The sequence below is a fragment of the Kickxella alabastrina genome, assembly GCF_025024165.1.
Source record: "Kickxella alabastrina strain RSA 675 chromosome Unknown BX661scaffold_20, whole genome shotgun sequence".
Classification (NCBI taxonomy): Eukaryota; Fungi; Kickxellomycota; class Kickxellomycetes; order Kickxellales; family Kickxellaceae; genus Kickxella; species Kickxella alabastrina.
In genome coordinates, this window is record NW_026251491.1 from 274,241 (window position 1) to 287,732 (window position 13,492).

Consider the following 13,492-nt stretch of genomic DNA (forward strand, 5'->3'; position numbering starts at 1 on the left):
GACACAGAGACAGACACAGACACAAACATACACACGCAAGCACACATACACACACACACACACACACACACACACACAAACACACCCTTGGCACTAGCCGACCAGGCTTCGTCATACCGCGTCAGCAGCCCGACAAAAGAGGCGTGGATCTCGCACTCGCTGAGAAAGCGGCGGGGCGAGTTCGTCTCGCAGCAGCAGCTGCGGATGTTCGTCGGCACATGGAACGTCAACGGCCGCGGGCCGGCCACGGCGGCAGAGATGCGCGCATGGCTGGGGTTCTCCAGCGCAGACGCGGACGCGCCAGACCTGGTGGTCGCCGGGTTCCAGGAGCTGGACGCGCGCGCCGAGGCGTTCGTCTACAACGACGCGGCCAAGGAGCAGCAGTGGACGGAGGCGCTCGTGCAGGCGCTCCCCGGGGGGTACCGCAAGGTGGCGGCGCGGCAGCTGATCGGCATGTTCATCGTGGTGTTTGTCGCAGAGCGGTGCTACGACAGCGTCAGCGGCGTGCAGACGGCGTCGGTCGGGTGCGGGATCATGGGCGTGGTGGGCAATAAGGGCGCGGTCGGCGTAAGGCTGGTTTATGGGGACACGCCCGTGTGCTTCGTGTGCGCGCACCTGGCGCACGACGCGGCGCAGGTGGAGCGGCGCAATGCGCAGTTCCACGAGGTGTGCCGCCGCCTGGTGTTTGCGCCGGACGATGCCGGGTGGCCGGACCCGCTGGTGCCGCGCAGGGAGCCGGTGGGGGCCGTGGGTGTCTTTGACCATGCGTACGTCGTGTGGCTCGGCGACCTCAACTACCGCGTGGGGCAGCCGGAGCCGTCGGAGCCGGGCGGGCCGGGGCGCCCAGACCCAGCCCCCAGCACATACGCCGAGCTGCTTGCTCGCGACCAGCTGCGCGCGGCGATGGGCGACCGCCAGGCGTTTGCTGGGTTCGAGGAGGCGGCTGTGCGGTTCGCGCCGACGTACAAGTTCGTGCCGGGCACGGCGCGCTACGACGAGCGGCGGCGGCCGGCGTGGTGCGACCGCGTGCTGTGGTGGGCGCCCTCCGGCGGCATCGGCTGCGACGAGTACGCGGCGGCAGCATCCGTGCTGATGTCGGACCACCGGCCGGTGCGCGCGCGGCTGGTGGCCGACGTGTGGCGCGTCGGCCGCGCGCGGCGCCAGGCCGTGTACCTGGACGTTCTGCGCGAGCTGGACCGCTACGAGAACGAGTGCATCCCGACGGCCAGCCTGGACGCCGACCGCGTGGACTTTGGGCGGGTCGTGTTCGGCTCGCGCGTGGCCAGGCGGCTGCGGCTGGCGAACACCGGCCAGGTGCCGCTGGAGTATGGGTTCGTGGCGACGCCGGCGTATGCCCGGGGCATGCCGGCGTGGCTGCGCATTGCGCCGGGGTCTGGCATGCTGCTGCCGGGCGAGGCCGCCCGCCTGGAGCTCAGTGTGCTGGTGGACGAGCGCAGCTCGGCCGCACTGACTACTCTGAGCGAGGACCTGGCGGCCATCCTTGTGCTGCACTTGACGCGCGGCCGCGACTACTTTTTGCAGGTGGCCGGCCGCTACGAGCCGTCGGTGTTTGGGTGCCCGCTGGAGATCCTGGTGCACCTGCGCGGGCCAATCCGCGCGATGCACAGGGCGGACTTTGCCGCGTGCCTGGCGTCCGGCCAGTTCAGCGTGCCGCGGTGCGTGTGGGCGCTGACCGACTTTATTGCGCGCTACGGCGTTGAGCGCGGGTGCTCGTGCTTTGAGCGGCCGCCGGACCGCGCCCTGATGCGGGTTGTGCGCGAGTGGCTGGACGAGGACCAGGAGCTGGATCCCGCCGTGCTGCTGCAGTGGCGCGCGGAGGCGGGCGCGGGCGCGGATGCAGACAGCCATGTGGCACGGACGGTGGTCGAGGGCCGGTCGCCGCAGCGGCGGCTGGAGCCGGCGGTGCGCCGCTTTTCGGAGCGCACGGCGGTGGGGTCGGCGATCCCGATGCTGGCCGACGGCGGCGCGGCGTCCGAGGCGCTTGAGCGCATGACGCTGGACACGGCATCCTACGGGTCCGGGTCCGAGTCCGAGTCCGAGTCCGAGTCCGAGCCGGATGCCGAGCCGCCGACGGCCTCAGTCGCTGGTGCCGCTGCCGCCGCCATTCCCGACGGCGGCAGCAGCAGCAGCACCAGCAGCAGCAGCACTGTTGCTGTCTCTGCGCTCCCGCACGACATTGGCGTTGACACAGCGTGCGGCTGCCTAGTGGACCTGTTCCGCTCACTGCCTGAGCCCCTGGTGCCATTCGACATGTACGCGGCGTGCGTCGAGGCCGGCGGCGTCTCGCGGGCGGCGGCGCTGGAGGCGCTGGAGATCTTGGCGCCCGGAAGGCTCAATGTTCTGGTGTATTTGCTGGCCTTTTTGAGAGAGTGCGTGGAGAGAGGCGCTGTAACTAGGCGCAGGGTGGCGAGGGTCTTTGCTCAGGTTATTTTGCGTCCGAGGGACGTGGAGGATGCCGTGGTGGGCGAGGGCGCGGAGAGATTTGTCGAGTTCTTGCTGATCGCACAGGGCCAGATTTGAACCCAGTGAAAAAAAAAAAAAAAAAAAAAATAGCTCATATGCAGAAGACAAATAATGAAAAGCAAAGCTTAGTCTTTTCGTTGCTTTGCTGAATAAAAAGGTCAACATGGCATTTATATGCATGAGAAAAGGCAATTAATGCAATTATCACATACACGCACGCAACACGCTTTTCCTTTCCTTTATTTTTTTCTCTCCCTTATTTGTACATTCTATTTCATTTCCCCCTCTTATTTTTCCATATTTATTTATTATTATTATTTCAAAATGGACCACCACCAATTGCGACGCTACTTCAACTCACTCACATCACTCGCCAAACACAACAGCAGCAGCAGCAGCAGCAACAAACCCACACAGAAGACCCCGCCACAGTACAGCTGCTCACTCTCTCTCTCCTCGCCACCCACCATATGCTCCACCATGTGGACTCCTCCCAGTACCGCCGTACATTAGTTCTGAGCATAACCGGGATTCTGCTTTCGCTGACGCTCAGCTCGGATAATCCACGATGCCGCCTGCTAGCGCTGCTCTCAACCTTGGCACTGCTTTCCACAGTTCAAGTTGGCAGCCGGGAAAGAGTCCCGGCTACGGGCGCCGAAAGTGCATTGCGTGGGCTAAGGGCGGAGCGCGCCCGGTTTAGTCGTCTGGTGCGTGCGCATATGCGGCTGGCGGTGGCCAGCAATGGCGTGCTGCGGAGGCAAGAGGTGTTGGTGGACGACAACATAAACGGCGGTAGCAGCGGTATCGAGGACGTGGTTGTTTCGGCATCGAGTATTCACAGCACAATGTTTCTTCTCGACCATGTCGAGCGGTGCATGCGCGGGGACGCAAGCCAGCCCGAGGCATCAGGGGCGGAGTCCAATCCGGCGGTGGTTGGGTTGTTGGATTGTGTGCAGACTGTGGCCGACGTTCTGGCTGCCAGGGCGGAGGAAGTCAGTGTGAGGCTGGCTGTGGCACTGCCGGCGGCGCCATTCTGGGAACACCGCGTGGTCGGGTGCCTGTTTCCGCCCGCAAACGCTGATTCACCCCAGGAGACGCCGTATGCGTATGGGTCCTGGGAGGTTGAGCCTCGGACGGTGCAGCCGCTGCGCCATGTCCTGCTGGAGTGCGCATGTGTGTTGCTGGAACGCTGCTTGGGACCCAACGATCACATGTGCTTTGTGCCACAATGGGCGGCACGCTCTTCTGCTTCTTCTTCTTCTCCTTTGGTTGGCGCTGAGGGGAAAGGCGAGGGGGAGGGCGTGGCGGTGTACGTGGTTTGCCGGCGCGATGCAGGGGATTTTGCTGGTGCTTCGGTATCTGCAGGAAGGTGTGTTCCGTGGCAGAGTGTGCGTGCAGAGGAGATCCGCGCGCTGTGCGGGACGTATCGGGACAGGGTGGCGATGGAAAGCCGCTGGGTGGTGCGTGATTCAGAGACGGGCGAGGCCTCATGCGGCGGCTTTAATCTGGACAAATCCGTCGTCAGCAAGGCCTCATGCGGCGGGTTTAGTCTGGGGAGCAGCGAGGCGTCGGTGCTGGCCGGCTATGACTGGATGGTGGTGCGCTTTGTTTTCCCATGGGCGCTACGGCCCTGGAGCCCAGCCCCCCCAATGGGCGTCGGGTGTCGGCAGCGGCGGGTTCTCTGGCGGATTGGTCCATGGATGCGGTGCCGGGGCTGGAGGAGTTCCGTTCGATGCTATGCGGCGCCCGCGTGGTCGTCCGCTTGCCGGCGTCTGGCCTGTCCAGGCAAGATTCTGTGGAGGCTGCAAGGCTGGTCGAGGCAATTGAGGGTTACCTGTGCTCTGTCGGCTGCTCCGTCGACAGATTGCCGGCTTTTGCACTGACCAATGGCTTGGTCGGGGGTGCTGTGGCTGCGACAGCCGGGTGCGAGACTTCTATGCAGATGCTTTCGCGCAGACCACCGGCTTATATTATAATTAATGGTGATATGGATGCGTTGCGCGCGGAGTTTCAGGTGCTGCGTGGGATTTTGACTTTTTCATCGGCTTCGGCTGCTGCTGCTTCTGGTAGTAGGCTGGGGGGATCAAGTCCAATGGCTGCGGCGGCCGAGACGCAGCGGCGACGTACCGCTACCACTAGCTATGTCAGTGCCGCTGCCGCCGCTAGTATCTCTGCGGCTGGTTCTGCGGGTGGTGGCTTTTCGGCTACTTTGGGTATTATTGTTTTGTGTTCCATTGCTGCTGTGGCGGAGTATCGCGAGTGCGTGAGGATTTTATCTTTGCAGCCGCACTCTCTGCCCCCGCCTGTGGTGAGGATCGTTCCGATGCCGTTGAGTGAGTTTAGGTTGCTCTCTGGTCTTCATTCGGCATGGGCATCGAGGCGCCAGCAGCAGTATTATCAATACCACCAGGAGCAGCAGCAGCAGCAGCAGCAGGTGGGCGGGTGTCGGCATCATCAGGCTGCTAGTTTTTACCATGGGACGCGGACATTCCCCACCCAACAGCAGATGCAGCAGCAGATGCAGGTGCAGGGTGCTGGCGGGTACGGGGTTGATTCGGCGGTGGTTGGGGGACTAGGCAGGGACGTTTCGACGCCAACAAGCTCAAATAGTGACGGGCTGTATGCGAATGTATGGACTGTCGATGATGCACCAAGGGTTGTTTCCGCAGATACCAGCTTTACTACCACTGTCTCAGCCAGATCAGCGGGTGATACTCTAGCTGCTGCTGCTGCTACTGCTGCGGCGGCGACGGATGGCAAGAAGCGGAGGAAAAATCGGCCTGGTGTTTTGAATATTACGTCGCTGGGGGGACTGCCGCCTCGCATGGAGATTGTTGAGGATTCACAAACGGGGCCTGCAGAGATGGAAGTAGCGGTTGAGGGGTTGCCTGGGTCTCCGCCGAGCCCGCTGATCCATGTTAATCGCGAGCTGGCAAAGTCCCTGGGCTGCGCATCGTCGCCGCGCGAGCCATTGGTAACGGCGCCACCGCTGCCACCGCCGCTTCATACATATCATATTGTTGATGCGGGGTTGAGAAGGCACATGGTGGGCTTGAGCGTAGTGCTGAGGCTGAGTCCGTAGTGGATGATCTTCGGCGCTGTCGACGACTAGCGCGGACAGCCAAATTCCACTATCACCACCACCACAACCACAGCAGGAGCAGCACCTATTACCGCCATTTTCGCTGCAGTCACCGCAGCAGCCACCCCAGACACAATACACACCTCAGACACCACACACACCGCCGACACCACAGCCACAGCCGTCGCGCACTAGTATGGATGTCAGCGGACTGGCCAAGACGCGGTCACTGCTGCGCGACAAAATGTCTCTGTTCAATCGCGCGAAGCAAAAGGCGCGCAACAAGCTGCGCGGGTTCCACGAGCCCCACGACGACTCATCGGTCGAGTCCTCGCCCACAGCAACGACACCCGCTTCAATTGCCGCTGCCGACCCGTGGTAGCCACAGCCACAACCACAGCTACGGCCGCCCCTGCCCCTGCCCCTGCCCCTGGCCCTGCCCCTGCCCTGCCCCTGGCCCTGCCCCTGGCCCTGCCCCTGGCCCTGCCCCTGCCCCTACCCCTGCCACCAATGGTGCTGCTGCTGTGGCTCCTAGTCGCGGGGATCCAGCAGATACAATGAGGGAGGAGGTGCGGCCAAAGACACCGGATTTGCCGGCGAATCTGCCCTTGGTGGGGCAGCCTACGGTCTCTGATCTGGATAAGCCGCTGCCGGCCCTGCCTGTGGTGCCGTTTTCGGAGGATACGGAGGGGAGCCGCGAGTCCATTCTTTCGCAGGACACGACCAATGGTGGAATAGTTGCCAGCGCTTCCTCTGCATCGGCTGCTTTGTTGGCAAAGCCCCCGGCGGGAGTGCGTGATCGCAAGGCACAATTGCGCGCCAAACTCAAGACTGCCAGTAAACGGCTTGCGGAATCCCAGAAACAGCAGCAGCAAGATGGTCGTCCAGAATCATTCAATGGTGTTGTTGGTGGGGATAAGCGCGGGTCATCGGAGATCTCTGTCAAGAGGTCTTCCGTCAAGCGGCGTACTTCGGGGTTGCAGCAGGCGCTGGATCTGCTTTCGTCAGAAGTTGTTCCGAAAAACTCACCGCCGATCCGCGTGCTTGTTGTCGAGGACAATTTGATCAATCGCACGGTCATGGAGCGGTTCCTGCAGCTGATGCATGTGCATTATGATGTGGCGTCTAACGGGGAGGAGGCTGTAGCAATGTGGTCGTTGGCTGCTGCTGCCGTGTCGCCGCCGTCGGCTGGGCAAGGCGGGGGGCTGGGCCGCAGTGGGCCGTATCATATTGTGTTTATGGATATACAAATGCCCATTATGGACGGGATTGCGGCGACCAAGCTTATTCGCGGTTTGGAGCGGGAGCGGCGGATTGGAGTGTGGGCGGACCATGGGTCTGTCGCGTGGATGGCGGCGTCTGCTGCAGCAGCAGCTGCGACTGCAGAACCCGACGCCATCGGTACTGGTCCCGGAGCTGGACCCATGTCCGGACCTGCCAAGTTCTTGGGTTGGCGCTCCACAAAGGCGTCTGTGCGCTGGCAGCCCAATGGACCCCGGGCGTCTGCCGATGTCTCAGCGGTAAGGCAGAATCTACCATTGGTGAAGAGTCCGGTTATTATCGTTGCCCTGACGGCTTCCTCGTTGAAGAGCGATCGGCATCAGGCGCTGGCTGCCGGATGTAATGACTTTTTGACCAAGCCTGTGTCTCTGGAGTGGCTGAGTAAGAAGATCATGGAGTGGGGGTGTATTCAGTCTTTGGTCGACCATGAAGGATGGCAGAGGTGGCGATCGATGCGCGAGAAAAAGGGCGTGGGTGTTGCTACTGAGTTGAGTTGAGTTGTTGAGTTGAGTTGATTTGATTTGATTTGATTCGGGTTGGGTTGTAATTTAATACAAGAAAATAAGCAATTTTCATTTTCATTTTTTTTACTTTTTGGTTGGGGAGGAGTAGATGGGAAAAAGAAAGGCTAGCAGGCACGCATGAAAAAAAACATTTCTTTCTATTTTTCTTTCATCTGATTGAATCCCAAAAAATTCTTTAATTATTTTTTATTTTAAAGCTTTAAAGCTCAATCAACTAAATTTTATTCTTTTAAAATCATGAGCGAGCTTCCCGGATTCACTCTCCCCACTGTCTTCGACAACCCCAAGGGTTGGGGCCTTCGAACTCGCAGCCCACGGGCATCTTCCGCGACATCCCTTACATTCCCTTCTCCAAGGGCGACAAGGTGGCGCGTGTAGCCAACTGGATTAACCCGACTGAAGCACGCGACACTCGCGACACTCGTGGCGGCCGCCGGCAGCGTGACCAGAACCAGCAGGCGTACGGCAGCAACTCCGCCGCGGCCTTTGCGTACGCGGCGGATGAGGACGAGGAGTCCTTCTCGCTTGTGGATAACCGCGGAACAGCTATGCGCAAAATCGCTGTGCGTGCGGTTCAGGGCGGAGGCCCGCGCGGTGGTGCGCGCGGTGGAGGCGCAATGCAGAGGCTTGGCAGGGGCGGCCGGTTTGCTGGCAGTGGCCGTGGGTTTGCCGGCGGATTCCGGCGTAGGTTTGGGTACCGCGATGGCGCTGCGATGCAGAGGAGCGCGAGTGTGGCTGCTGAGGATGATTGGCAGGAGGTGCAGGAGATTCAGTTTAACCGGATGAAGGACCTGAGATTTGATGCTGGAGAGCCCGTGGAGGCTGGCAAGTTTGGTACCACAGGTGTGTGGGATCCGGCGCTGGACCGCCTGAGTGTGCGCTTGGAGAAGCCCCTGACGGCGGCACCTGCGGCGCGGTTCAATGTATCGGCGAGCGATGACCCTGTGTTGGCTAAGATTGCTGAGGAGAACGAGCAGGTTAAGGTGTTGGCTACGGATACGGTGGTTGCAGCGTTGATGGCGGCGACGGTGGCGAACACCGCCTGGGATGTAGTTGTCAACCGTGTTGGTGACCGTGTTTACCTGGATAAGCGCGATGGTGGGCCAATGGACTTTGCCTCGGTTAATGAGGGCGCATCGCCTCCTCCCCCGTCGGAGCCCAAGGATGCTGCGTCGATCAATGGCGCTTCTTTGTTGGCACAGGAGGCTCGGGATGTTACGCGCAGCTTGATTTCCCAGGTGACTGCATCGAAGAAGGTGGAGTTCGGCGAAGCCAACCCGTTTTCTTCGGCCGAAGGCGCAGATGCCAATGCTTACCGTTACCGGACATTCAACCTCGGCACTCAGGATGCCGCGCCTTGCCTCATGGCCGTGCGCACGGAGGTTGATGGACTTACGGCTGGCGCCGTGCCCAAGCAGCTGTTTGTGCGCGCATTGACCCAGCACGATGTCTCAGCAGTCGGGGCCGGTAACGCCCTTGACTGGCGCCTGCGTCTTGATGCTCAGCGTGGTGCCATCATTGCCACAGAGATGATGAACAACTCATCCAAGCTCGCTCGCTGGGCGTTCCAGGCTATGCTTGCTGGAGCTGACCAAATGAAGATTGGTTTTGTCGCTCGTGTCTCCCCTAGGGACCGCACCAAGCATGGTGTTCTTGGTGTGCAGACTTATCGCCCGGAGGATTTCTTGGGTCAGCTTGGGTTGAACGAGTATAATGCTTGGGGTATCGTTAAGGCATTGGTGGATTTGTGCTTGCAGTTGGAGGAGGGCAAGTATGTTATTATGCGTGACCCGAATAACCCCCTTATCCGTATCTATGCTGTACCCGAGGGTACCTTTGAGGAGGGTATTGAGGAGGCTAAGGACGAGGACGAGAACGAGTAAACAAAAAAACAATAATAATTATATGGATTCAGTGAGGGATTTTTTATTTTTAGTGTTGTTGAATATTCATATTACTTTAATATTTGAAAGTAGTGGTTTTTTTTTAATATTGTGTAACTTTTTTTATTTAAAAATAAAAAAGCAGACGACTCGCTTCAGTTTGAAAATGCCGCGCAGATGAAACAGGGTGCTCGCTGGAACAGTTCTTCATAATACGCTATACCATCAGCCAAGGCAATTGTTAATAGTGATGGAGAACAGGTGTACGCATAGGCAGTGCGAGCTTGACAATTGTATGCGCCAGCAACTTCATTGCATGCTCACTATTCGCTGCTGCTCTTATATGTATTTCCAGTACATCAAAAGTCGAGCTTTACAAGTGGAAGAAGCACCCTGGTGTACCTCTTCTTCTGTTGGAAGCGAATCAACTTATTAAGCTAGTAAAATGTTCTGTAATTATTGGTATCAGGCAATTTGAGATCCATGAGATTGGGGACAATCCATCTACAGTAGTGGACCAAGTTCAGTTAAAATAATCCAAAATGCATGTAGATAAAATGTATTACTCAAGGTGTATCTTGCCAAACACAAAGTTTAAGCTCCTGTAGAAAGAGAAGAGTCGTCGTGCAGCCCGAGGATATGGAAGTGGATGTCGAGGTTGGGAATCGCGAAACAGATTTCCACCTGCGTGCCGATTGATAGGGTACTAATTGGATTATGCAGGTGTAAATTAGGGAAGCATAATAGTGATACCCAGATATGCTCCCTATTTTTGCAACGCACACGCACGAGCGCACATATGCAAAAACCACACCATTGACTTGCCAAGATACCGGTTTTTCGCAGAAGAACCAGTTCTCGCCAACGGAGTGCACAACCGGCGAAGTGCACAACAAAGGCAACGAGATACATATATAAGACGAGGCTGGCCCTAGTTCTACTTTTGACTCCCTTGATAATAAAAACTATAACAAACCCCAAACATACTTTTAACACTAGGTGACTAGTGCTCCCCTCAAATCAAAACAAATAGAAATATAATATGCTTCCTTGGGTTTTGGGCCATATATTACGCTGGACGGTGGTAGATGATCATTCGCAAATTTTATATTGTTTATTTACCTGAATTGTGTTTTATAAGCAAAATAAATAATTTAAAATGTGTGTTTGGGTAAGTGGGTGAAGGGAAATAATATTTTTCAGCAAGCGAATAACTAACATTTTATATAAAATAAAAGTATTTTATATCCACCACATAGCCTGCAGCTTGCAACTGTTTGCAAAAATCCATTCATTCATTTTTGTTTTATTTTTATTTTATTCATTCCTTTTGCTATAACATTAAAAAAGAGAGCAGTTCTTTTAATAATGTGGAAAAATGCTTGGTGTAAGTGCTTGAAATAGTAAAAATGTTTGAATTCTATTAGCAAATTTTGACATATTCATTGCGGACAACATGGAAAAACATGCGGTTGTGCGGGGGAAAAAATCGTTGATTGCCACAGTCATCTGTTGAATAAGCAAATTATTAGTTCCACATGAACAAAGACAATGTTATAAGACAATAAATTATTTTTTTGACCAATCAAACACAATTTAATTTAAATAATATTTAAATACATATATATATCCATTGTAGAATGGCACATTTATGACCAAAGGCGCCGACGCGCACAATTAAAAAATATTTGAATGGATATTTTTTTTTGCAGGGAGCAAAATGAATTTCACATTTTAAAAATCAACGTCTTGTTTTGTTCTACTTGTTTTGGTACGCTGAAAGTTAAAATGTACACTCTTAACATATAACATAGCCCACGCGAGTGCACACAATTCTGAACAGGATATCTTGCAAACAATACATATTGTTTGCCTTTTTAACTAGCAATTGTTTTGTAAATATGTACGTTCGATGACTGTAGGGCAATTTGCCCCTGTCTTGTCGACGAGAGCGTCAGCGTTAGGTCGCATACATTGCTCATAACTATTCCCATAGTCACTCTATTACAAAACAGCCTGTGAAATCGTTTTAACGCACAATCATCTTTATAAAATAATTTAGAAGAGCCCACCCAATTTACTCGTTTTTTCACATATTTATATTTAGACATGTCCTTTCAAGCATCTTTATCACCAGCACAACCGTCGCCATCAGCCAATGACCTGTCTCCGAGCGCGGCATCAATGCTCCGCGTACTGCTTCCGTCGCTTACAAAAATTGACAACATGCTGGAGTCAGTGTGGTCTAAACAAGACGACCTCAACCAAGTTCTCGATCGGCTGACCACAGAGCTCGAGCAGTTCGACGAGCTTGTTTTGCCTGCATCTGCGGAAACAGACACATCTTTGCCCACCAACAGCATTAGCAGCAGCAAAGGTGTGGAAGCGTCGCAAAAGCTTAAGGACTCGCGAACGCGTATTGCCAATGTCAACGCCACGCTCAAGAGAGTGAGAGCACGGCTGGACAACGTAGCAATGCTAGCACAGGCAAAGGTTTTACAGAACCAGAATCAGAATCAACACCAGCAGCAACAACAGCGAGATAGTTTAAACTGACAACTTTTATTCTTCAATATATGGATGTCCAAATAACTAAAAAAAATTACTCTATTCAATCCGCTGTTTTGACTGCTTTGGACTCGGGCTCCTTGTCCTGCTCCTCTTCCTGCTGCTTGCGCTTGCAGCCGGTTTCCGCCTCCACAGTTCCGTATGCCACGCACTCTGGGAGCCTGACAGAGAGACAGTACATATCCTTGTTGGGGGCCACGCGGCGCACATAGAACACGTCAGCCTCCAGGTCCTTGTAGTTATCCTCAGGGTACGCCAGGGCGCGGCAGGCGCGCTGCAGAATGTCCTTCTCCGGCTCGTCGGACTTTGTAAAGCAGTGGGCGTGAATCAGAGGCATGTTGGGCTTTCCATCAAAGCCAGCAAACAGGCCGCGGAAGGCATCGAGGAACTCGATAGCAATAGCCGGCAGGTTCATCACGACATGGTCAAAAGACCGCGAAGGGATGGGGATAGGCGGCTGGAGCGCCAGAGGCTTAGACCTGCTGGCGTTGGTCCTGGGCGGCGGCGCAAGGGTGAGTGGCCCGGCCTTGGTCTTTGCGTAAAAGTCGACAAAAGCCTGGCGGATAAAATCGCGACCGTCCATGTTGAAGGCCTGTACACGGTCCTGCACCTTGTTGAGCGCAATGTTCTCCTGCATTGCCGCATACGATGCTGGATTTAGATCGTTGGCCCAAACGAGGCACCCGCGCTTGGCTGCCGGAACAGCGAACGGCCCAACTCCGGCCATGACATCGCAGATACTGCTTCCAGGCCCAAACTTTTTGATCAGCCGCTCGTGCTCCGAGTGCAGGCGCGAGTTCCAGTATACCTTGGAGTAATCGAATTTGAACACACAGTCGTTCTCGCGGACCTGCGCAACAAAGTCTTCCTTGCCGGCAAGAACCTCCATCTTAAAGTTGCGGAACGTGTTGTCGATGGTGTCCAGCTTGTTCACCACCATGGTCACCGTGGGTGACTTGTCCAGGATCACCTGCCCAATCAGTGTCTTGTACTCGAGGTACTGATCGCGCAAGTTCATGTGCGCAATATGTCCAATCTGCTCGTAGGATGTCGGCGCCTCGCTGGAGTCGGGGAGAACGGCCTTGAGGATCTCGTCCGCGCTCCAGTGCTCGTAGTTCAGCGTGACGTTGTGTGTGAGTGCCTGCCACCCGTTTTCCTTCATCAAACCGTGGAGCTCGGCGCTACCTCCATTCAGGCTCGTGTCGTTGATCTCGGGCTTTAGAAGAACAAGCTTGTGATCCTTGTTTGACTCGTCATTGACCACGTTGCGCATCTTGTTCACCTTGAACACGTCGCTAATTGAATAAAAGCACAAGATGTTTTGATTTAGCTGCAAATAGATGGATTTCGCATTAAACCGGGAAAATTGATTTAATAAATTTTGTCCCTTACTTTGCTAGCTCAGCCTTGATCTGCCCGACTGTCTTTGTTGGGACACGGATCGCCACCACTGGGACCGTCAGGCTGAACGCCGCGCGGTCAAGCTCCTTCATGCCGCGATGGACTGGTGGTTTGAACATGCTATTAATATTAACAAAGAAAAATTGAGCACTTTAAAAATATATATAACGAAATATTGGATTGTAGATGGACCAGCAAGGCAAGGCCCCCTTTCTTCCGTGATCGCCGTGTTCGCCATCCCTCTCAACATGCCGCGACAGTAATGGGAG

General features: G+C 55.6%; 6 protein-coding genes across 6 annotated transcripts; 5 read left to right on the forward strand and 1 right to left on the reverse strand.

Annotated features, from left to right (window-relative positions):
* Window positions 1-258: 258 nt before the first annotated feature.
* Window positions 259-2,541, forward strand: BX661DRAFT_145255 (Endonuclease/exonuclease/phosphatase; the record flags this gene model as incomplete). Its single annotated transcript, XM_051533102.1, has 2 exons — window positions 259-1,826; window positions 2,151-2,541. The coding sequence occupies 2 exons, from the start codon at window positions 259-261 to the stop codon at window positions 2,539-2,541; spliced, it is 1,959 nt and encodes a 652-aa protein (XP_051389934.1).
* Window positions 2,542-3,744: 1,203 nt separating this feature from the next.
* On the forward strand, window positions 3,745-5,666 carry BX661DRAFT_53691 (uncharacterized protein). The gene has a single exon (XM_051539245.1). It carries the CDS (start codon window positions 4,100-4,102, stop codon window positions 5,564-5,566), a length of 1,467 nt encoding a protein of 488 aa, XP_051389935.1. The 5' UTR covers window positions 3,745-4,099; the 3' UTR covers window positions 5,567-5,666.
* On the forward strand, window positions 5,539-7,489 carry BX661DRAFT_53705 (uncharacterized protein). Its single transcript, XM_051539246.1, has one exon. It carries the CDS (start codon window positions 5,767-5,769, stop codon window positions 7,342-7,344), a length of 1,578 nt encoding a protein of 525 aa, XP_051389936.1. The 5' UTR covers window positions 5,539-5,766; the 3' UTR covers window positions 7,345-7,489.
* Window positions 7,490-7,491: 2 nt separating this feature from the next.
* On the forward strand, window positions 7,492-9,395 carry BX661DRAFT_186093 (eukaryotic translation initiation factor 3 subunit D). The gene is made up of 2 exons (XM_051536947.1): window positions 7,492-7,641; window positions 7,683-9,395. Exons 1-2 carry the CDS (start codon window positions 7,609-7,611, stop codon window positions 9,252-9,254), a joined length of 1,605 nt encoding a protein of 534 aa, XP_051389937.1. The 5' UTR covers window positions 7,492-7,608; the 3' UTR covers window positions 9,255-9,395.
* A 2,085-nt stretch (window positions 9,396-11,480) lies between these two features.
* Window positions 11,481-11,810, forward strand: BX661DRAFT_172616 (uncharacterized protein; the record flags this gene model as incomplete). Its single annotated transcript, XM_051533789.1, has 1 exon — window positions 11,481-11,810. The coding sequence occupies one exon, from the start codon at window positions 11,481-11,483 to the stop codon at window positions 11,808-11,810; it is 330 nt and encodes a 109-aa protein (XP_051389938.1).
* Window positions 11,811-11,814: 4 nt separating this feature from the next.
* Window positions 11,815-13,409, reverse strand: BX661DRAFT_186098 (guanine(37)-N1-methyltransferase). Its single transcript, XM_051536948.1, has 2 exons — window positions 13,215-13,409; window positions 11,815-13,117 (listed from the first exon to the last, which is right to left on the reverse strand). The coding sequence occupies exons 1-2, from the start codon at window positions 13,340-13,342 to the stop codon at window positions 11,866-11,868; spliced, it is 1,380 nt and encodes a 459-aa protein (XP_051389939.1). The 5' UTR covers window positions 13,343-13,409; the 3' UTR covers window positions 11,815-11,865.
* Between the last annotated feature and the right edge of the window lie 83 nt (window positions 13,410-13,492).

Excerpts from the sequence above, each read along its gene's own strand:
- BX661DRAFT_53691 (XM_051539245.1), top strand. The coding sequence starts at position 4,100 with ATGGGCGCTACGGCCCTGGAGCCCAGCCCCCCCAATGGGCGTCGGGTG.
- BX661DRAFT_53705 (XM_051539246.1), top strand. The coding sequence starts at position 5,767 with ATGTCAGCGGACTGGCCAAGACGCGGTCACTGCTGCGCGACAAAATGT.
- BX661DRAFT_186093 (XM_051536947.1), top strand. The coding sequence starts at position 7,609 with ATGAGCGAGCTTCCCGGATTCACTCTCCCCACT. Across the intron at positions 7,642-7,682 it reads CCGGATTCACTCTCCCCACT|CCCACGGGCATCTTCCGCGA; the intron begins GTCTTCGACAAC and ends TCGAACTCGCAG.
- BX661DRAFT_186098 (XM_051536948.1), bottom strand. The coding sequence starts at position 13,342 with ATGTTCAAACCACCAGTCCATCGCGGCATGAAGGAGCTTGACCGCGCG. Across the intron at positions 13,118-13,214 it reads ATCAAGGCTGAGCTAGCAAA|CGACGTGTTCAAGGTGAACA; the intron begins GTAAGGGACAAA and ends TTATTCAATTAG.